We start from the raw sequence: 21,733 nt of genomic DNA on the forward strand, positions 1-21,733 counted from the left end.
TCCATGGTTACGACCCCACCGCCTAAAAACCCTTTTCAAAATAAAAGCGTCTGGATCCGAAAGCCCATCTGGGGGCGATACTAGTTAGGAGTCCCCAGCGCTGAACGTAATGCACACCATCACCACCAGGGGGTCTGACCTGAAACAGGGGTCCGATGTCCACGTCGAAGCCCAGGTCGGCGAAGCCCGTGGCGATGACCTTGGCCCCCCGGTCGTGTCCGTCCTGGCCCATCTTGGCCACCAGCAGACGGGGGTTCCTGCCCTCGTTGTTCTTAAACTCCACCACTCTGCAGGGGTCAGGGGTCAAACATTAAATCTAGATTTTTTACCCTTTTTCTAAATGTTCACTCTGTGTGGCTTTGTGCGAACATATATATGAATATATATTTTTTTATTTTTTTGGGGGTTATTTCAGGGACATTGCACACTAAATAACATTCAAACTGTAAGTGAGCCTGAGTTAGCCTAAGAGGCTAGTTTACAGCCGTTGTCCCCGGCCCAGATATTCAAAAGGCAACCTAAAATTACAGAAATAAAATGCATGTATAAACAAAGATAAAAAAAAACAACAACAGGTGACTCAGAGGATTTAGTAACACATAGTAAGAATGAATCGTCAGACAATTGCAACCAGACAATAAAACAGGTACATAAAGCATCATAGGAAAGTGCACTAGCATGCACGGCACAAGACGGGAGCACAAGACGGGACTGGAGCACATAGGAGACAAGCAAGCAAGACATGACAGTTATCACAAAGTCAGCAGGAGTAGCAGTTACAGTCGTAATGTACACATAACCGTTTACCAATAAGCCATATTTTCAGCTGTCCTGAAAAAGAACGGTAAGAACTAATTTCTCTAATATGACGTGGTACTGAATTACATTCCTGTGACGCTGTAACTGAGAATGCCGAGTGGCTAAAGGCACTTTTTCTACTACACAGTGTCCTTTGGACAAGCCTCTTGTTGTCCAGTTTGTATTTGACCGGTTTGAGTGATACACTTCAACCATGTCAGCGACCTCTTGATTTTTTTTTGCCTTTGACTATTTTTGCCAAATTATGTGCTACACTCTCAATTTCATTTGTGCTAATACTATCTTCTTCCACATATAGTCCCGGCGTTAAGTTAGTCCAATTAGTTTGATGCACGTCACTTTTTCTAGATATTAGGGTAAGATTGTGGTGCGAGAGTCCAGTAATGAAGTTAAATGACTTAATTACTCTTTCAGGTCTGTTACTAAAGATAAGGTCAATCTGGGGTTTGGAAGAGGTTGTTATTCTGGGAATTAATTAATTGTTTAAGATCAAAATGGTCTGTAGTTTGTTTGAGGGCCTTCCTATTTGTCTTATCTTCCCAGTTGATAATGAAATCACCCATCTTATCAGTATGACCTCTTTCCTTGAATCACACTCTTTTAGCAAGATTATCAGATGTTGCAACAAGGACAAAAGACATCTTGAACATATGGGTTCAAGATAAATAAAGTGTACTTTCCACATAATTTTCCATTTATTTGCACTCAATGAAAGAGAGTGCAAATTACAAAAGATAATTGATCTGCAATCAATACTCTGAAATCCGTCTGTGAACAAAGAAGGTACAACGTGCGACGTGCGTGGAGCCGTCTCAGACGTGCAAGGATCCGTGCTTGTGTCGCTCTCTTGGTGGTTGCTAGGTGACTGCGTCTCTTTCTTTTTGTTCTCACCTGTTGTGGGTCACGGAGATCTCCTCCAGCTCCCCAAACTCACTGCGGTAGGCGCCGCTCACCATCCTGGTGCTGGCCTTGTGCTCCCCGAACACCGCCTTCATGGCATCTGTGATCTCCCCCACCGAACACCTACGATGGAGATGCCTTTGTTTACTTCTGCCCTTTGTGGTTCCTCCCATTTAACAGAGCTACCCGCGGTGTTCATGAGATGTAAGGAAACGCCTCGTACTTATTTTAAATCCTCCGCCAAAAGCCTTATGTATCCCCTTGGAAATTACATATCCTGCTAGAAAGTGAAATGGCAAGTATACAAGTTGCAACTCCGGTTAACATATAAGGTAAACCGTATCGCTATTTACACTAAGAATCTGTGCTGAACAATTCTATGGCAACTTGTCTGTGGGAAACCTTTGAAAAGCAGCAAAATCCCCTGAAGCAATTAAAAGCATGATGAAAGACTGCTATGAGTAATGGACCGGGGGTCAGGGGCAAGCGGTACCTTGCCCGGGCTGCGTCTACAGCCAGGCCCAGGAGGTTTCCCTCTCTGGTCCGTGCACACTCCTCGATGGCAGAGAGGCACCTCTTGGCCTCCGCAGTGTCTCTGCTTTCTCTCACCTGCGTCAGAGAGCGACAGAGAGAGCAAGAGGGCGAGAGAGCAAGAACATTATCTTTCAATTGCAGTTCTTCATTGAATTAATTCAGTGTATTCACATTGAAAGGATATGGGTTGTCAGAAATACAATTATCTTCATTGTAAGTAGTACTTTGTCATGTCACGCAATGTCATATTTGAACGAATCCCATCGTTATTCAATTATTCATTTCAAAACTAGCCATTGAACGCAGTATCCTTTTAACACGAAGCTCACTGCGTTACATTTGAATGCATGGAATGAGTTATGTGATTCTGATCTTGCTGGGTGTTGGAACTGCATGCAGTTCCAAGTCCATCAAGCACATAGCTCGTTCCAGTGTTTTGAACAAGGATGGCTGCTAGGTGAATGAGGCATGTACCACTAAGGTTTAATTTGATGTTGGAATCCAATGACGGCCACGGTCTTAAGGTCGTGGAGAGTGTGTCCCACACCACCGCACCTTCCGAATGGCATTTATGTGGATTTCCTTCCACAGCTGCGGTCGGCCCTGTTCATCCGTGCTTTCACAGAGAATGCGAGCTGACCTTCCACCAAGAGAAGTCACTGGTCTGTCCGACCATAACCTCACTCTTATAGCCAGAAAGCTCACTAAATCCCGCTTTAATTTAAAACCTAACACCAAATCTAGCCAGTTAAGAATACCCAAGTGTGATGTTGATGAATTTGACAGGGAAATCAAAAATATTAACTGGGACCAAATCATAGCTGGTGTAGATGTGGATAATGACACAAATGTCCTCATGATCACAATCCAAAACATAACAAAGCGATTCCTCAAGAAAAACAAATAGTAGATATACCCTCGCCTGGATCTCTAGTGACCAAAGGAGAATAATGAAGGAGAGAGATAATGATTTAAAACACTCTCTCAAGTCCAACTCATTGACTGACAGGCATATATTTGTGTCCTTGAGAATTAGAGTAATAAAGGAAATTAGGGCAGCTAAATCTAACTTCTTTGTTGACCTCATACGGGATGCTAAGGGTAATCATAAACAAATCTGGGATTGTCTGCATAAACTAACAGGGAAAGGACATAATAAAGCAACAAAGCAGCTGGAGATCAAAGACAGTGGTACCCTATATAAGGAACCAGCAGAAATAGTGACTATTTTTAATAGCCATTTTTTCCAATTCTGTGAGATTGACTGTGCATAGTCCCATAAGTAGTCCACTACACTCCTCACCATTTGATGCATCACAGCCAGTCTTCTCTCTGACTGAAATTTCTGAACCCAAGGAAAAGTCTATAATTACTGTTCTATTAAGAACTCCAAATCAAAAGACATATTTGGATTGGATTCCATGTTTTTAAAGAAACATGAAGCCTCCTTCACAGGGCCTGTTACTAAAATCATAAACTTCCCAAACGACTGGAAGTCAGCCATTGTGCCAGTCTATAAATCAGGAGATACAACTGATATGAATAACTAAAGGCCAATTTGTATTTTACCCGTCATGTCCAAGATCTCAGAAAAATGTGTGGCTGAGCAATTGACTGAGCATCTTAACAGTAGTCCTTTTAAACTGCACCCAATGCAATTTGGCTTTAGAGCCAATCACTCCATGATTGAGAAAACGCTTTTAATACAATTAAAAAAAGGGAAAACCTATTGTGAATGAGACACAAAGGCTAGTAGAGAACATTGAGAAAGATGGCACACCAGCATACAATTGTTCCAGTTCAAAATAAATCTCTCAATGGAAGCAGATCAGATGTAGCCCAGAATGTCATTTCTCTCTTGATAATGGACGTAATCATGGCTTGAAGCCAAACTCTTGGATCTACGTTGGACAGCGTGTGTTCATTTTCATAAACTGAAAGGGTAGTAGAAGGCATATGGCCGCAGCCAGCTGATGAAGTAAATGTAAAAGTGTTGAGATTAGCAGGAAGGGACAGAGGTGGTGGGCAGATGCGGTTAAATTCCCTTTCGGTTGAACGAAAGGGCTAATTTGTGGCACTTAAAAACACCTCCACCATCTTGTCAGGTGTTGCTGCCCTGTTCGCTGTTGACTCCATGGAAAGGATTCCATGCAGGAAGCAATAAGCTAAATATAGAATGCTGCACTTTTCTTGATGTAGGTCTGCCGTTAATGTTGGATAAATTATAAAGAAAAAAAAGAAAAAAAAAAAGTACTGCAGGTAACAAACAACATTTATCCAGGGAGCGTGAGCAGGAAGGATTTTTGAAACGAAACAACCAAAACAAAGGTCTCTTTCCTTTGTGCTCCCTCCCTCCCTAGGTTTCTCCACTTTTTAGAAGTCTTGCATTTCCCTCACATGTGATTGTTAGACAAGATGGATTTCACAAACCAATCAGAGAAGCAATGCCCTGATTGGTCAGAAAAGACCAGGGAGCAGTCTAAAATCAAAATACAAAAAGGATGTGTCCAAATTGGAAAACAACATTCTCGGGAAGTAATTGTTCATAATTGCAGATAATGTGCAACCTGATGCAAAAAGTAATCTACACTCACTGGGCATATTAATCAGGGAATGTGCAGGCAATGCGTAAAAATCTGAAATTGGTTATGTAAATTGACTAAATCTCATGATTGAGAGGACGCTTTTAATATAATTATAAAAAGGTAAAAATTGTGGCAGCAGCCAGCTGATGACATCAGTGCAAAAGGGCTTTCCCATTCCCCATCCCAGTCGATTTTCATCTACTCATTCATTGCGGCTTCAACCATTATTTGCCATGGCAACAGCTTAGATTAGGGCCATTATAGGGCTTTTTCCAATGCTCTGTTACCTTTGAGATTAGCAGGTAGCGACAGAGTGGAGCGGGCAGATGCGGGGAAATGCCCTTTCCGTTCAAAAGGGCTGACTTTTGTCACGATTTCATTTAATCTCCTCCACAAACTCCTCAGGTGAGGCTGTCCGGTTCCGTGTTGACCCCACGTGCAAAAAAAAATAATAATCAAAGCAAAACGACAAACAACCTTTTCTAGATGTAGGTCTCCAATTAACGTCAGACACATGACTCCCAAATGACAACCAGAACAAACGTCTCGTCCCCCCTCTCCACTCCCTCCCCTGCATTCCTCCACTATGGAGAAGCGCTGCATTACTTAAAGATTTATTTTTGGCATTTTTATGCTTTATGGTGGAGGGAGATAGACGGGAAGGTATGGGAGATATTTCACTTAAATGTGATTTAAAGGCATGAGGGATTCCAACAACCAACCAGGGAAGAGATGCTCTGAAAGCTCGGAACAGGGAGCTCAAATCGAAATCGTCTCGTACATTCAGGTCTGTCAACTCGAAGCATATCTTCTCAAAGCGCATCTCACTCAAGAACTGCCAATTATTCACAATTCAACCCAAGCGACAGCTCTCACCTGTTACCTACAGCACCTTTAACAACCTCTCTACAGGAGATTGCATTCATTTTGCCAGACCATATTTGGTGGTGTATTTCCTGTTGGACATGGAACCAAATAATCCTATCAGATGCAGCCAAATCGGCAAACGAATCAACACTGCATACTAGGGGTGTGACGAGATCTCGCGAGATTAAACTCAACGATATTACCCGTCGCGTTAAAAATCTGTCTTGCGAGATTTGTGAGCTATCCAAACTTCTATTTGTGGCCTGTAGGGGCAGTAATGCGCCTTTGCTACGTCTAGCCCGCCAGAACCTACCGAAGGAGAAGGAAAAGAAGAAGAGGAGGAGGAGAAGGAGAGGAAGCAGGGGAAGCAGCCATAGGCAGTCAGAATGACGTCGGAAAATACCCGTATTACCGTGGAAGATGCCCCCGCCACTTTTAAATCATTTGTTTGGCAGCATTTTGGGTACCCGGCGGAAATTATGAATGGCAGTAGAGTGACTGATAAGACACGGACAATACCAAGTTGTCAGTGACATACTTGGTCAGACTCTGTTTGCACTATTTGCACTCTGTATTGACGGAGTAGAACTTTGATTTGGTTTTGCAGATAATATTGTTCGCACTTGAAAAAAATAGAATTATTTAATTTAATTTATTGTACTTTTATTGTACTGTACTAAATTTTAGTTTTAGTTTCAATTTAATGCATGTAAAGAGTTATAATAAAACATTTCAAAATGCATGTGCAACTCGGTTAAATAAAAGTCTGTTGTTCCAGTCATATATTTTGTCATTGTAGTTTTCTTAAAATCTCGTCTCGTCTCGATCTCGCGACCCGAATATCGTGTCTCGTCTCGTCTCGTGAGCTGAGTGTATCGTCACACCCCTACTGCATACCATTCAAAGCATAGGCACAGTCACCTCCGTCGTGCCGGTGCCAAACCACTCCAGTAGGGCGAGCCCTGATGACATTCGGGGGGGCGCTACAGATCCCTCCGTAACGCCTCGTGCCCACTGCCTCCGTCCGTTGACTGATCCCCATTGACTTTGAATGGGGACGGACGCGCAATGCATTGTGGATCCGTGCGCTGAAGGCTCCGTCAAAAAGTTAAACAATGTTCAACTTTTTCGGCAGCGACGGATCCGTCATCAAATCAGAACACGTATGCAAATTTAAGCACTGTGACACTACTCGGGCTCTGACGACCCTGGAAACCACCCCCATCCGTCAGCCACGCCTTCTGAGTCCTTTGACGGACGGTGCAGTGGGCACGAGGCGTAACCCAGACCAGCAGGTTCAGGGGAAGCCTTTTCCCTGCAGCTGTAACCCTGCTGAACTCGCCACCTCAATGGAAACCAACTAGCCAACCAACGAACCAGCCCAAAGCCCCCCCCCCCCACACCCACCCCTTCCCCCCAGTGACTGAACCCCGACCCCCCTGGACACTGAAGTACGGTTATTAATAACTGAATGACTGTATAAACATGTCCATACTGTTTATACACTGCTTTTATAATGCACTGTATATATCCTTAATGCATGCTGTTCTCCATACTCAACTGTATGTCTATACTGATCACACTGCTCTTATAATGCACTGTATATATACTTTATATCCTAAATGTACACTATTCTCCATACTTAACTATGTATTGCTCATAGTGCAGTCTATTATTCCACTGCATGTAGATACTCTGGACTTTACAGCCCTTTTCCACTTCTGGTTTCGACGCTAACTGCATTTCAGTGTCTCTGTACTTGGACTCTGACAAGTTGAATCGAATCGAATCATTGAATCAAGCTCATAATCTCATCGGTCACGTCTCCGAGGGCCACACTTGCCTTCTTGAGCTTGTCCACCTGTTTCTGGCGGACTAGCGTGTTGTCGATGGCCAGCACCTCCACCGTCTCCTCCTTCTCCAGGCGATACTTGTTGACGCCCACGATGACCTCAGTGGCTGTCAGAAAGACACAAAGACACGGTGAGAGAATACAGGGACGGACATCAGGTGGGATCACCGTTTACGAGGCAAGCAGCACTGACGCACTCGGGCCGTTTGATGATGATGGTGATGAATCTCAAATTGCAAACTGAAAATTGTGTTTGCCGCATAAACGTTTAAGCACATCTATTTATTATTATACCACTAATGCACCCCAGACGTCCCTGAATCAGGGATACCACTGACACCTTTCTGTTCCCATCAGCAAGTCGAATCATTATTAGATATTTAAATTCTGTCATTTTGCATTTCAAAACTAAGATGTGTCGATAATAAAAAAAAAAAGGTCTCTCTTACAAAATTGGCTCAGAAAAAAGATTCGCTTTTTTCAATGACCAAAACAAGTGGTTGAAAAACTGATTTAATTGCAAGGGGTCACAGATCAAGATCTGCAGTGCTGGTGCATCACCATGTGACCAAGTGCATGTGAGAATTGAAGTCGGGCTTGAAGTCAACTCCTGCACTCGGCAGCTTACAATGCAGAACCTTCCTGTCCAAGACCATCGAACTGTGTTTGAACCAGACGCTAAGGGGCTCATCACCCCTTGCATGCATTTCAAGTGGAGCGCTGGCAATATGCAGGTTGATGTCTAGGGTTGGAACGTTGGCTGTGTGATAGAGTACATGCTATGGGGATAACCGGATCCAGCAACCCCTTGTCTCCTGCAGGGAAAGAAGGCAGGCGTGTATGCTAGCATGTACAACAGGGCCGGCACATCAGCGACTTTGAATATCAAGAGTGTGCATGACAGATTTTAGGAGGAGATTATTGTCGAGCCCTCTGCGGTCATGCTAATGAAAGAGCACCAGGACACAATTCCAAATGGACATGCAGTGTTAATTGTAATCTGGGGAATCCACTACTCAACCAGTTGATCTGTAAGTGTTTTCAGTGTTTTATGTGTGTCTATATGGAGCTTAAAATCGATTGACAATGCAGTCCAGAGACGTGCAGCTAGTGCACACACCATCCACGAATAATTGATGAGAAGGATGCCATGCCATGGCAAGCAAGCGTCTCCGAGTCAGATCCCCGAGAGGATAATACAGCAATGTTCCATGAAGCTTAATCGTTAGAGGAGGGCAAGAACACTCCTCATGTGGGAGTTCTGATCACTCCCGTCATGCTATGACATGATGCACTTTGGTTAAAAGCATGCACTGCTTTTATATACGACAATAGAAGACGGAGCCTGGTAAGGCATGATTATCTAGCTCCTCGTCCATTAGTGATGTTCTGAAGCCAAAAAGAGCATTCGATCTTAATGAGGCTTGTAATTTGTTTTAGTGGAATTCAATGAAATGCTGAAGCCCTAATTGGAAGAAAAAGGAATCTGACGTCTGTTTCTTCAATCGGATACACATGAGTTTGTGTGCGTCCTACGGAGCCATACTTTAACACTGTAGTGGTGAGGTTAGGTTCAAATGATAATAGTCACACAGCTGGGAAGGTAAATTCGAGGCACAAGACATCAGCCATTTACAGTTGAGATGCAGAAACACAACTGTAATCAACCAAGTCAAGGATTATTTTTTGGTTTCAGTTGTAGAACTAATCAGCTGCGCCGAGAAGTGGCCATGTAACCCGTTGTAAAATTAGAAATGATTGTTGCCGTTATCAACCTGTGGAGCTTTTATTTTGGTCCCCTATATAACGCGATAATAAGGGCATTTATAGAAATAAGAATCATTCTGTAATGTAATTTTTTTATATTAACCTAGGGTTATTGAGACTGCAACACAACACTTTCCACTATTCTATAGTGGAAGCAATTGGATGTGGCTAGGTTCTGTATGACGAACACCACAGCAGCCTGTTCAGAAATAGCAGCCGTTAATCCTTTATTTCACTTTATTTAACGGGAGATTGTTTTCTTTTCACTAGCTACGGGTCCGCTGTTTTTATATACAGGATTACAGCGTCAGACCAAACAAGGGACGATGACACAGACTGACCATGGTCGATGTTCCCTCGTAGAGCCATCAGTGTTAACCTCCTGTGTTTGCCCTTAGATCACTGCATATGAAAAAGGTCTATTGTTTTCCACTCTGGAAGGTCAAAGGATTATCAAAGTACATTTTGGACCAGGTAGATAAATAATAGGTTTAATAACCCAGGCCCTACACTGGCTCCTTCTCCAGCCCCTCTCCCCCCAAACCCCTGGGGGAAAGAACGCACGCATCCAATCGCCCTAGGATGCGGAGCAAGGAAATCTTTGAAGTAATCTCGACATCCAGCTAGACCAACAAATGGAGGGGACTTAGCTTAGGATGCACAGTTTGCTTACAAGTGCCAAGTATATGGCTGAAGCCAATGACTGCAGATGAGGACAGGAATTAAAACACAGGGTTTAGCAAGTCTTCTGCTTTTGCTGCTCCCAAAGCCCCTGCACATAATTAAGGAGGAGCAGTGTTTCCAAACGCACGTCCCTGGAGAGACGTATATCATGAAGTGCTGCCAATGGGGAATGGGAAGTTACATCCCACCGGGCGCCATCTTATGAGACAGAACCAACCTCTCAACATTGAGTGGTTCACCATGGCGTTCGAAACAGTGAGACGTCAGCTTCCCTTTTCCCTATCGACCCGTTTCCTTGAGGCGTCCGAGAGGGTTCGCTCGAAACCCTCATTATGAGTCTACTCTTTAATTTCCACCGGGGAAGGGGTAGTAGACCCATCTTTACTAGACAAGTCTGCATCCATGCGGTCATAGCGTAGATGCAGTGATCAGAGCCTCCTTACCCCAGGACGTTTCTCGCCCTCACTACCCTTTGCTGCTGTACATGAAAGCAGCAGACCCATAATGAATGTTGTGACTGACACCTGTGGGTTCTCCAACAATGACACCGCTGGGAAAAGGGGTGCATTAATTGGGTCGGACTCATTAGACGTACACGAGTGATAGGGGCGTCTGTTCCAACAACTGACGATTTCTGTGCGTTCATTATGTATCTGATGTCGGTTGTTTTAAATTGAATTGATCTTGCAGCAAGTTACGTAACGAACATAATTCAATAGTCAAGCTAGGAATGCTAATTCAGTGGCCACCAGAAAGCCTTTGTTTAAACTATTATGTGCTCGGATCTAGGGATGGGAATTGATAAGAATTTCACGATTCCGATTCCGATTCTGCTTATCGATCCGATTCCTTATCGATTCTCTTATCGATTCTCATTGGGTGAGAAAATAAGTATAAATGTGTTTGTTTGCATTACATCTCATTAATATCTGATCAGAAGTGCTTCTAGTATTAGGAAATTGTACATTTTCAAATCAATTGGTCTAGACGAAAAAATATATGTTTAGCTTTTTAAGCCCAAATGCCATCATTATGTGCCATACAACTAAAAACACAGACTGAAAACAGCCAAGTAAGAGCTTGTGCCTTTTGGAATTCTAACAGTGCTCATTTGCATTCAACTTGTAACAAAATTAAACTGACATAAACAAAATGAAGCATTGATTAGACAGAGATTTATTAGATGGGCCTACCTAATAAACCGTTGGAACACACAAGACCGGAAACCATAGCAATGCCGGTAAACAAACCCCGAGAAGCCCAATCCCTGAGAGCTCCCCACGCTACGGCCATCCGGAGGCGACAGAGCTGTTGGCCGTGATATTATATATACAATTATAATATAGTATTGTAGCGGTATCGTATTCACTGTGTATGTTGTATGGTGCGTGCCCCCTTTAAGGGAAGGGGGCGTGGCACCCACCTGGTGTTACAACGCAGGTCTTAAGGAACGCACCTCTGGCTGTGCGGGTTCTGTGTTTTGGGAAATAAATCCTTCTCGTGTTTTTCACCGGCAATCAAGTCTCCGTCTCCATTTCATTGCGATCTCCTACAGTATATAATATATTATATACTATTATATATAGAGCTCTGGGAGTCGCAAACTGCAACAATCACTTTCTCCTGCACTGCACTGAGTTTTGACGGCTGAACGCTGATTGGCTGTTACGTTACACATGTCACTCAGTTATCACGCTGTTGAACGCTGATTGGCTGTCATCACGACAAAAACTTGTCGCCGGTTTTCTCCCGCGAAAAACTCGCCCTTATACGCGAGTACGTTCACTTTGTATGGGATCTTGTCGCCCCATCGCGTTTGGTGTGAACGCACAATGCGATTCTTCCTCGGCGGCGACATGGCGACATTCGTTGCCATTCGTTGCCATAATTTTTGGTAGCACTTAATATTATTTCACACGGCTTTTCACACTGCTTTCGGACCCAACAATGAAGTACAGCCGGAATTAACTTTTAAACTTTTTTTTTTTAACTTTTAAAGATCAACAACGCTCCTTTTCGCCAACTCCCAGCTGAATTCGCCATCCAGCGCTCCTGAGGCTGAGAAGCGGAGGAGAAGACGCTGTGCGCGGCTGCAGATCCGACTGGAACTGGCTTCACAGGGCACATCGAGAACGAGAACTGCTGCAGCTTGGTCTTTACGGAAACCTGGCTGGAGAAAAGACCCCGGACTCGGGCTGGATGGCCGTACTGCCTATCGAGCAGACAGAACAGCTGACATGGCTTTGTTGTCATGGCGGCGGCGGACATAGTTGCAACATAGTTGCAACGGCCCGGAGCTCCCAAAATCGGGAATGTTTTGTAGTTTTTGGTAGCACTTAATATTATTCCACAGTTGTTGTTTTTTTCCACACTGCTCTCAAACCCCGACAATGAAGTACAGCCGAAATGCACTTTTAAAGCTCAACAACGCTCCATTTCGCCTCCCAGCGGACTTCACCATCCCAGCCGAGATCACCAGATCACCATCCAGCACTCCTGAGGCTGAGAAGCGGAGGAGGAGACGCTGTGCGCGGCTGCAGAAGAGGGGAAAACGCGGAGGACTGCAGCCCCCCAACCCCCCTCACTCTCACACATCACAACTATGGACTGGACTTGGCTGCATTCTTATTCAAGTTATTATTGTTATTTATTTATTTACTTATCTTTTTTTTTTTTTTTTTTTTTATTTATTAATATATTTTTATTTATATACTATGCCAGTGGTGATGCTCTAAACTTAATTTCGTTGATTAACTCTGTTAAACAAGGACAATAAAGAAATCTGAATCTGAATGTTTGCTGCGTTCTGAACCAAATCAAAGCAGCGTGTGTGTGACGTCACGACTCATTTGCCGCGACCGGAACCGATAAGCGGAATCGTTAAGCAGGCTTGCTAACGATTCCAAGGAATCGGTTGACTCGGAACCGGTTCTGAACAAGAACCGGTTCTCGATTCCCATCCCTACTCGGATCCCTTCTTTGCTATTGTTATATCATCTATTAGAGCTTGGACACACTTGGTTTCCACTGCACTCGTTCCAAACTTTGCGTTGATTTGTATCTCTGGTTGATTGAACTGAAATGCAGAAAGGAATCAATCCAGTGGAAGGGCTAAATGCCATGCTCCAGTATTTGGCGGTTTGTTTGTTCGGGTCAAGGCAGTGGACCCATCCGTTCTGAAATAACTATACAAGTCAACACTTACGCTTGGCAGAATGCAACATATTCAAATCATCCAAGCTTCTGCGTCTCGTTCAACCTCTCAACTTCCACCTCCCTCTGCATCTCCCATCTCGCGTAGGAGGACGGGGGTTCATAATTCAAGGCTAAATTAAACCAAACACATATTGCAAATGAAGCATATTCACATCTTGTGAAAAAAAAAACTTTTCAACAAGATGAAAAAAATCAGAACATTCTCCCCTTCTCCAACATTCTCCACATTCTCCAAGACTTATCAGAAATGACCTTCCCTGGAAAGGGTTAGGATGGCGACCTTGAGTCCTCAGTAGTGAGTCCTGAGTGTGTCAGGTAAAAGGGTTTCTCTTTGAACCAAAGGAAAGCTCGACCATAACATAGTGCTAGGACTATACCTATTGATCTCTAATTGCGTTTTCATTCCGTCTGTGCACGGCACCTTCTCAACGAGCAGGTGTGCGCCTGCAGCCAGAGGGGGCCCCAAAATACCTATTCCCCACACAATGTTATGTCGTACTTCATTGATAACCGCTACGCAGCGCTTTTTTTTTTTTTTACTGCTCGTGGCGCCCCCCATGTGATTTGGCGCCCCCCCCACAGTGCCTAAAACCGCCACTGGTGTCACCCCTATATGCACCTGCTGCTCAAATGTTTTTTTTTTTTTTTACGAGAGGAGAGCCTCAGCTTATCTCTTTAAAATCCGAATGTTATATTATTTTACGCTACGCAAAATAATAAAACATTCCTTGCGCTACGACGCTGGATATGCGCTTCATATTCAGGGTCAATTCACACCCTTGTGAGTAAAGCATATATAGGAGAGGAGAGCTCCGTCTTCTCTTTAGCAACATATTATTTTGCGCTACGGACGCTTTATATCCAGGTCAATTGGATATGAAGCGTATAAACGCAGAGGAACTTCCGTAAAGTTGGAAATAAATTGGCAGATTCGGAGTTTGCGGTTCAATAGATCGTCAGTGAAACATCGTTGCGACACAATTGACACCTCTAGCTAAATGTAGTAACCTAGAGAACCAGCTACAACATTGTTTTCATCCAAACGAGTCGTTTTTTACGGTGAATTGCATTGGCTTCTATGAGCTGTCTAGAGCCCCAAAACTAATTCCACAGAGGCATGGCCTCTTTATGGTCCTACTACAACATTTAGTTTGGAAAAATATATCTCTTATTTTTGAGGATGTCCCTAATACGTTTCCCAAGGTGCACTTCAACTCCTGGTGTTTTTTACCCCCCTGAAGCTCAACAGGGATCAGTTGGGCTTAAGACATGCCATGCCTGAGTGAGTGATGTGCTGTCTCATTAAGGGTTAATAAAAAACAAGGGGAAAAGAGGATTAAGGGAAATCTATCAGATATATGGACAGGTTAGGGTTAGATGAAGGCGGACAGGTTGAAAGGTGAATAGATTCATGCCACATGCACGAGGTGGGTATAAAAACACATTTGGCAGTTACTATAAATTATGTACGGCGTTTAGAACTACCGAACACCATGTTTGATATTATACGATCGATATATAGATAGCTTTTATGTTGACACAAGAGCATAATTCTCGATAACAGAATCAACGTTTTTGCTACAACGCTTGGAATAGCATTGACGTGTAGTCCTTGCACATCTCTTGCAATGAGTCTTTTATGGGTGTGTGGGTCAATGAGTACCTGAATCGATGCGAGCCTGCTTTCGCGCGGCACATTCCTCAATGCGTAGTTTAGGAATTCCCTCCGCCACAGCTTTGGCCATGCCTCCCATTTCCTCGATTTCCTCAATGAACTACAAAGAAAAAAACAGAGATCATTGATAAACTACACAGAAAAAAGAGCAGTAGAAGAACACATGATACGGCAGGTGGCATAGCACGAGCTCATGAATGGCTTCAGACTAAATGCAGGAAGCATGAAGAGAAACGGAACACAACAAGTGACTTGATCATAGGAGGTAGCATTCGTTCGTGTTTTGTGTATAACAGAAGCAACGGTATTATGTGGATCAATGCGGTGTGTGTGCACGCATCCAAACTCTGGATACATGGCCATGTCAAACGTCAGCACCCTGCACTTCAGCATTGCGCACGTCAGTACCGCACTTGCACATCAACAAAGTGTACAAAACACTGCTGTGAATGAAAACATCAGCACAATGCCATGCCATCTCCTTCTCCGCCTGTTGGCCCAGCCAAGCTGAAATGGCCCTCAGTAATAATAATAATAATAATAAACTTATTTATACAGCACTTTTCAAAACACAGTTACAAAGTGCTGAACAATAAAAACACAAATTAAAACAAAGAGCATAAAATACAAGTACAGAAAGAAGACAGAATAAAAACAAAGGCAGGCTCAAATGAAATCTGGAAAGGCTCTCCGGTAAAAGGTTTTGAGGAGAGATTTAAAAATGGTTAGTGACTCAGTCAACCTAATTTCCTCAGGCAAGTCATTCCAGAGCTTCGGTACCCGTATGGAGAAAGCTCTGTCCCCTTTAGTTATGAGCCTGGACACTGGGATGAACAGCAGTCTACTGCCTGAGGACCTCAGACTACGAGACGGCACATAGGGGACTAAAAGCTCTGCAATATATGCTGGGGCCAAGTCATGTAGAGCCTTAAAAATAATCAATAAAATCTTAAAATCAATCCTAAACTCCAAGGCTTCTTGCAACAGGTTTGATGAGTTTTGACAGGTCTCCAGTAGAAGGCATTATTTGTTCGGACAGTTGCCGGGGGCCAATGACCAGGATTGCATTTTTTCTGTAATTAAGCTGCAGAAAATGTAGTGCCATCCAGCTTTTAATGTCATTTAGGCATTCATGAAGTGCACTTAGCATATGTGGGTCGTTGGGCTTGAAGGGTAGGTACAATTGAGAATCATCAGCATAAAAATGAAAGGAAATGCCATGTCTCCTGATGACCTCACCTAGTGGAAGCATATCTATAGAGAACAGAATAGGTCCAAGTATTGACCCTTGCGGTACTCCATACATAATATTAGAAATCGATGAGGAGTAGTTCTTAATGGAGACACGGCACATCCGATTTGATAAATAAGACGAAAACCAACCTAAGGCAGTGCCGGATAAGCCGACCCAGTCCCTTAGTCTGTTTAAAAGTGTTTCATGGTCTACGGTGTCAAAAGCTGCGGCTAAGTCCAGCAGAACAAGAACAGACCCCATGCCTGCGTCCGAATTTATTAAAAAGGTCATTTGTGACTCTCAACAAGGCGGTCTCCGTGCTATGGTACTTACGAAAGCCTGATTGGAATTTTTCAAAGACACTATTGTTTAACATTACTGCCAGTAGCTGCTCAGAGACTATTTTTTCCATGATTTTAGAGATGAAAGGTAACTTTGAGATCGGGCGAAAACTATCGAGGATAGAGGGATCAAGTCCAGGTTTGGTTGAATACAGGCAGTTTTAAAATAATCGGGGACACAGCCAGCAGATAGTGAACTATTTAAGATGGTCAATAAGTGGGGCCCAATATGTTTCTGGTTTTTACCAGAAACATGAAAATTAAGAGACTTATTGATGCTTAAAAAATCAGTAGCAAGGGTATTAGACAGGTCATCAACATGGATATTAAAATCCACACAAAGCTCATGGTTTAAAATAAGACTACATAAAAATGGGCCAGCTGGTTTAGGGGGTCGGTAGAATGTTGCAAAAATTACGGGGTTCGGGCCACCTAGTTTAAGCAACAGCACCTCAAAAGAGGAAAAATCATTCCAAGGAATTTGAGTGCATTTATGTTGTTTTTTATAGACTGTTATAAGACCGCCACCATGGCCACAAACCCTAGGCTGGCTAATACAGTCAAAGTCTGGGGGGCACAGTTCAACGAGCTTGCAGTGATCACCGGGTTGTAACCAGGATTCGGTTAAAAACATGAAATCCAACTCAGCAGAAAAAATAAAATCATTGAAAATAAAAGTCTTATTAGAAAGAGATCTTACATTTAAAAGAGCCATCTTAAAAAAGGTCTATGCTGGGCTAAAACCTTTACTGGGGTTATGGTCCGGATCATTGTTAAGTTATTAATATTTCTGTGTTTAGGATTCCTGTTGAGTTTGGCCGGTAGGCATCTAATCGTTACAGGAACCCTATTACTAATGGAAACGGTGCGAGAAAGATCCGGATCCGCCTGGGTAATGATGGATTGTATAGGGAGGCTTTCCGGTGCGAGTGTCAGCGACAGATGTGACTGGCAGGGGGAACTGACAGGGGGTCTGAGTGGGCGGATGTTTCGGGGAGAAGTCGTGCATGTGAGGTTGATTGAACAGTGTGCTGTAGGTTAGCCGTTAGCATTTGGTTACCCCACCAGTTAGGGTGAATACCGTCCGGCCTGAATAAATGTGAACGGTCCCAAAACAGATCAAAATTATTAATAAAACCAAATTTTAGAGCTGTGCAGGTGGACTGGAGCCAGGTGTGGAGGCTGAGAAGTCTGCTAAAACACCCCACTCCATGGCCCAGAGAGGGGATGGGACCAGAAAAGTAGACACTCTTGTCACAGGAACTTAAAAAATAAAAGGTCGTTAAAATCTTTTTTTATAAGCTCAGACTGCTCACGAGCAGTGTCGTATGTTCCGACATGGACAATCACGCGTCTAATCACACGAGTAGACCATATTGATTTGTTTGGGTCTCTTAGAGAGGGCAAGGAGGCTTAACCAAGGAATAAAATGAAGTAGACTTCAAAGGAGTTACTAAGACGAGATAGGAAAAACGTGCTACTGATGGAGTTCTATAGGAAATTTGTTTCATGGTTCAGATGTTCTTGAGATTAGCTTCAGCCTGTTTTCCTTATGGATCTCACAATGATCAAACCAAGGATTGCTGTGCATCTCTCAAGCTCCCTGCCTTCCCTATAACCATCCTTCAAGGGCTTTAGATACTGTAGTGATCCGCCAAACATAAAGGAACAAACCACCCTTCCCTCGCCTTTTTTATCATGCATTATTCTTTTGGATTTAAAAGAGCCAGTGAACCCACAGTCTCAGCTGGAATTGAATACTAGGAGATTAAAAATAATGCATTCTGGGTTGATAGGGTTTTATGAAAGAAAGGGGGGAGTGATGTCCCACGCCAACTTTGTGATACGTTTCTAGTACCGTTGTTTTATATGATATAATCAGCGATGTGTATGAAGTGATTATTCAATAAAAGAATCATACAGGCATTAAATAAATCACTTCTTAGGTGAAGCTTCACCATCCACACATAACATGGTGTTATGCTACAAGTTTCGGGGAAGCCTTACCCGGACACAGGCATTAAATAAACCACTGCTCAGACAGAGCTTCACAATCCACACATAACATGGTGTTATACTACAAGTGTCTTTTGCGATACATCCACTGTAAACAGAGCCATTGCGATACAACCACTGTAAACAGAGCGCATGGTACTGTGGCCGCAAGCTGTTCAGGGTCACACCCCCACCCTCCACCTTGACCCGCCTCTAGAAAAACAGCACGTTTGTGGAAAGCTCATTGTGGGACTGGCTCGTAGTGGCTGTAATTCTGCACCAAAGCTGAATTTCTTGAACCTCTTCGAATACTGTATTAAGGGCCCACTAACACCTATACAGTATATATAAGAATCCATAAAGTAGCATACCATGGGACTGTTAATGCTTTGCACTTGGTTCTATGAACCTCCTTACTTCACCGACATATTGTTGTTTCAACTTCTTATGACAAATGGACTTATTGGAAGTGGCTTTAGATAAAAGCGTCTGCTAAATGCCCTAAATGTAAAACAAAAACAAAAAACGGTTTTGGGTTCAAAACCTGGAGAGACATGCGGCTTCGCACAAGGGGATTCTAAACTAAGGCCCTTCCGGCCGGCCAGTCAGTCAAACTACTCTAGGGCTGAACGATTAATCAAATTCAAACCAAAATCACAATGTAATAGAATGCGATTTGCAAATCGCAAAGGCTGTGATCAATTTAATTTGATCATTTTTGGTGATTTATCGCTGTTACTGACTCGGGTTCAGTAAGATCCATATTCATTTTTCTTTCACAATTCAAAAGTTAAAATAAAGATGTTATAATACAATATATATCTATACATCAATTCATCTCAACGCATAGGCCTGGCCTATATATTGTTGACTGCTTCAAATGTTGTGTCGGTCATACTATAGAATGATTGATTGCTTGTTTAGTGAGTAATACAGAACATAAGGAACTTATTGGTCGAAATAATCGCAATTATTATGCAATTTGGGGATTATTTCCCCAAATCATTCAGCCCTAAACCACTCCTTCACCGGGGAAATGACTAAACACCCACCTTGAGGGCGGTGGCGTAGACGTCGTTGGTCAGGGACTCCATCATGTGGGATCCCCCCCAGGGGTCCGCCACCTTGGCGATGCCCGACTCCTCCTGGATGATGATCTGGGTGTTGCGGGCGATGCGGGCGCTCTTGATGGTGGGCAGGCCCAGTGCCTCGTCGAACGAGTTGGTGTGGAGGGACTGGGTGCCTCCGAACACCGCCGCCATGGCCTCGATCGCCGTGCGCACCACGTTGTTGTACGGGTCCTGGGCGATATACACGAAGGTATTATCGTCAGCGTCATTGTCTTCATCATCCTCACCACCATCATCATCGTCGTCAAAGTGAACTCAATTTGTATATTGGCTTTAAATTAATGAATAAAATGAAAGAATGGGAAATAACATGACTTAATGTACTGCGGTAACGAGAGGGCTCAGGCGTTGATCTATTGATCTACCCATTGAATGATTATAATCCAAATCTTATTTTTTTCTATGCTGTATGAATGAAATGAAAACATAAACCCACGCACAGGAGGACACAGAGTGTTTGGTTGGTCTCCTGGCGAGATTCTTGGGTCTTGGAAAGATCATCCTATACTCCATTCAACAGTATGCAGCAATATTCCCCTATTCAGTACAATTCTCGAGGGCTAGAATGCTAATGCAGGTCTGACCCTGATTTAATGGTTAGAAAATCATTGTCAAGGAAATGGACAAAGGTATCCACCGAAGGGAAAGCGTAAGCAAGGCTAGGTTAGCGGAGGAGGGGAAACTGGGTGAAAGGTTACCCATCGGTTATTAGCGAACCGAGTCGTGTTGGAAAGACCATGTACGCAACTCAACGGGAGTTGATTGAGGTTGCAGCCTTTTATGGGTATTGTTTGATCCCAGCCATTGCATGGAGCTCATTGGGGGAAACACAGAGCACGACGATCAAAATACGGTGAGCCGAAGCTGTGGAAACAGGTGTTATAATTAGGCCTGGGTAAAAAAAAAATCGATTTAATCGATTTTGGATGGATTTCGTTTAAATTTCACGCTATCGATTCACAGGGCATGAGATGATTTTTTTTTTTTTTTTAATGTGTTGAAAAAATGTGAATTTAAGGAGTTTTATAATACTTGAATATTTTATCTTAAATGGTATAATCTTTACAATGGTTATATTTATATATTTTAGGAAGATGGAGGCAGTTTTGTTTATAGTTGCCTGGATTGTCATTAATGTAGCCTACAAAATAATGTCTTTTGCAGTGTGTTGCATGGAGATAATTTCATTAATATATTGAATTAGGCAGGCCATCACGTTGAATAGAATGTAAAATCTTGCTAAGGATGTTAATTAACAGTCACAACTACAAGATTTTAGTCACAATTAATGATTTTAGTGATGAATTAACGATGATAGCCTATAAAGAATATTTCCTTACAACTTAAGAAAATTATCATTCAATCTAGGAGCAGATGGAACCGATTCGGATTGAATCGAATTAAAGCCTTCAGAATCGAAATCGAATCGATTCAGGAACTTGGCCGTGATACCCAGCCCTAGTTATAATTATAAATGTTATAACTACTATAGTTCTCAAAGTATCGCGCTTTATATTATTTGTTTCCTGTACGCTTTCCTTGCAAGAGCTTAGGTGTTGCATTTTCCAGGATAGACGAGTGAGGACAACGCACCTTAACCATTACAGGTGCTTCAACAGGGATAACGCCGGCTACACTGCTATGAAAGCTCTGAGGAAATGGCCCATGGTTAACGTGCGTCACCTTCACTACTTCACTGCCCATTCCCTTAGTTTAGAAGGTTTGCCAGCAGACCCATTATAAGCGTTGTGAGTAGCGCCCACTGTGTTACGATTTCACCACTGTGAAAAGCGTCTACAATTGACCTTCTTCAAATGACCACCCTCAATCTCAACAGTGTGAGCCAGGCACACTGGGGGGAGATAATGACCAGGTAGGCCGACAAAGTAGGCCCATAGACGGGGTTCTGCCTGTGACGTTCACAGTGATTCAGGTTCAGACGAGGGTGATGCAGGTCGTTTCAGCAAGTCAAATTTAAGACTTTTTAAGACCTTTTTAATACCACCTTCAATGAAATTTAAGACCTAAAACGTGTGATGGTGGGGGTTGGCAACAGACGCAAGCCAACTTTTTTTTAAGTGGTCGTGGGTCCGAATTGGACCGTCAAGACCGCAGTCCGCCGTTTGGAGATGCC

The 21,733-nt window shown here is 43.2% G+C and overlaps 1 protein-coding gene across 1 annotated transcript in view; it reads right to left on the minus strand.

Moving 5' to 3' along the window:
- The window catches only part of mmut (methylmalonyl CoA mutase), a 35,170-nt gene that overhangs the window by 5,038 nt on the left and 8,399 nt on the right, over positions 1 to 21,733 (minus strand). The window contains exons 6-11 of the mRNA XM_060041123.1: positions 19,522 to 19,770; positions 14,888 to 14,999; positions 7,549 to 7,664; positions 2,213 to 2,328; positions 1,711 to 1,842; positions 140 to 287 (exon numbers count right to left, since the gene is read on the minus strand). Coding sequence (XP_059897106.1) covers positions 140 to 287; positions 1,711 to 1,842; positions 2,213 to 2,328; positions 7,549 to 7,664; positions 14,888 to 14,999; positions 19,522 to 19,770 — 873 coding nt within the window. The remainder of the gene's footprint in view (positions 1 to 139; positions 288 to 1,710; positions 1,843 to 2,212; positions 2,329 to 7,548; positions 7,665 to 14,887; positions 15,000 to 19,521; positions 19,771 to 21,733) is intronic.

This window comes from Gadus macrocephalus, chromosome 21 (assembly GCF_031168955.1).
Source record: "Gadus macrocephalus chromosome 21, ASM3116895v1".
NCBI classification, from domain to species: Eukaryota; Metazoa; Chordata; class Actinopteri; order Gadiformes; family Gadidae; genus Gadus; species Gadus macrocephalus.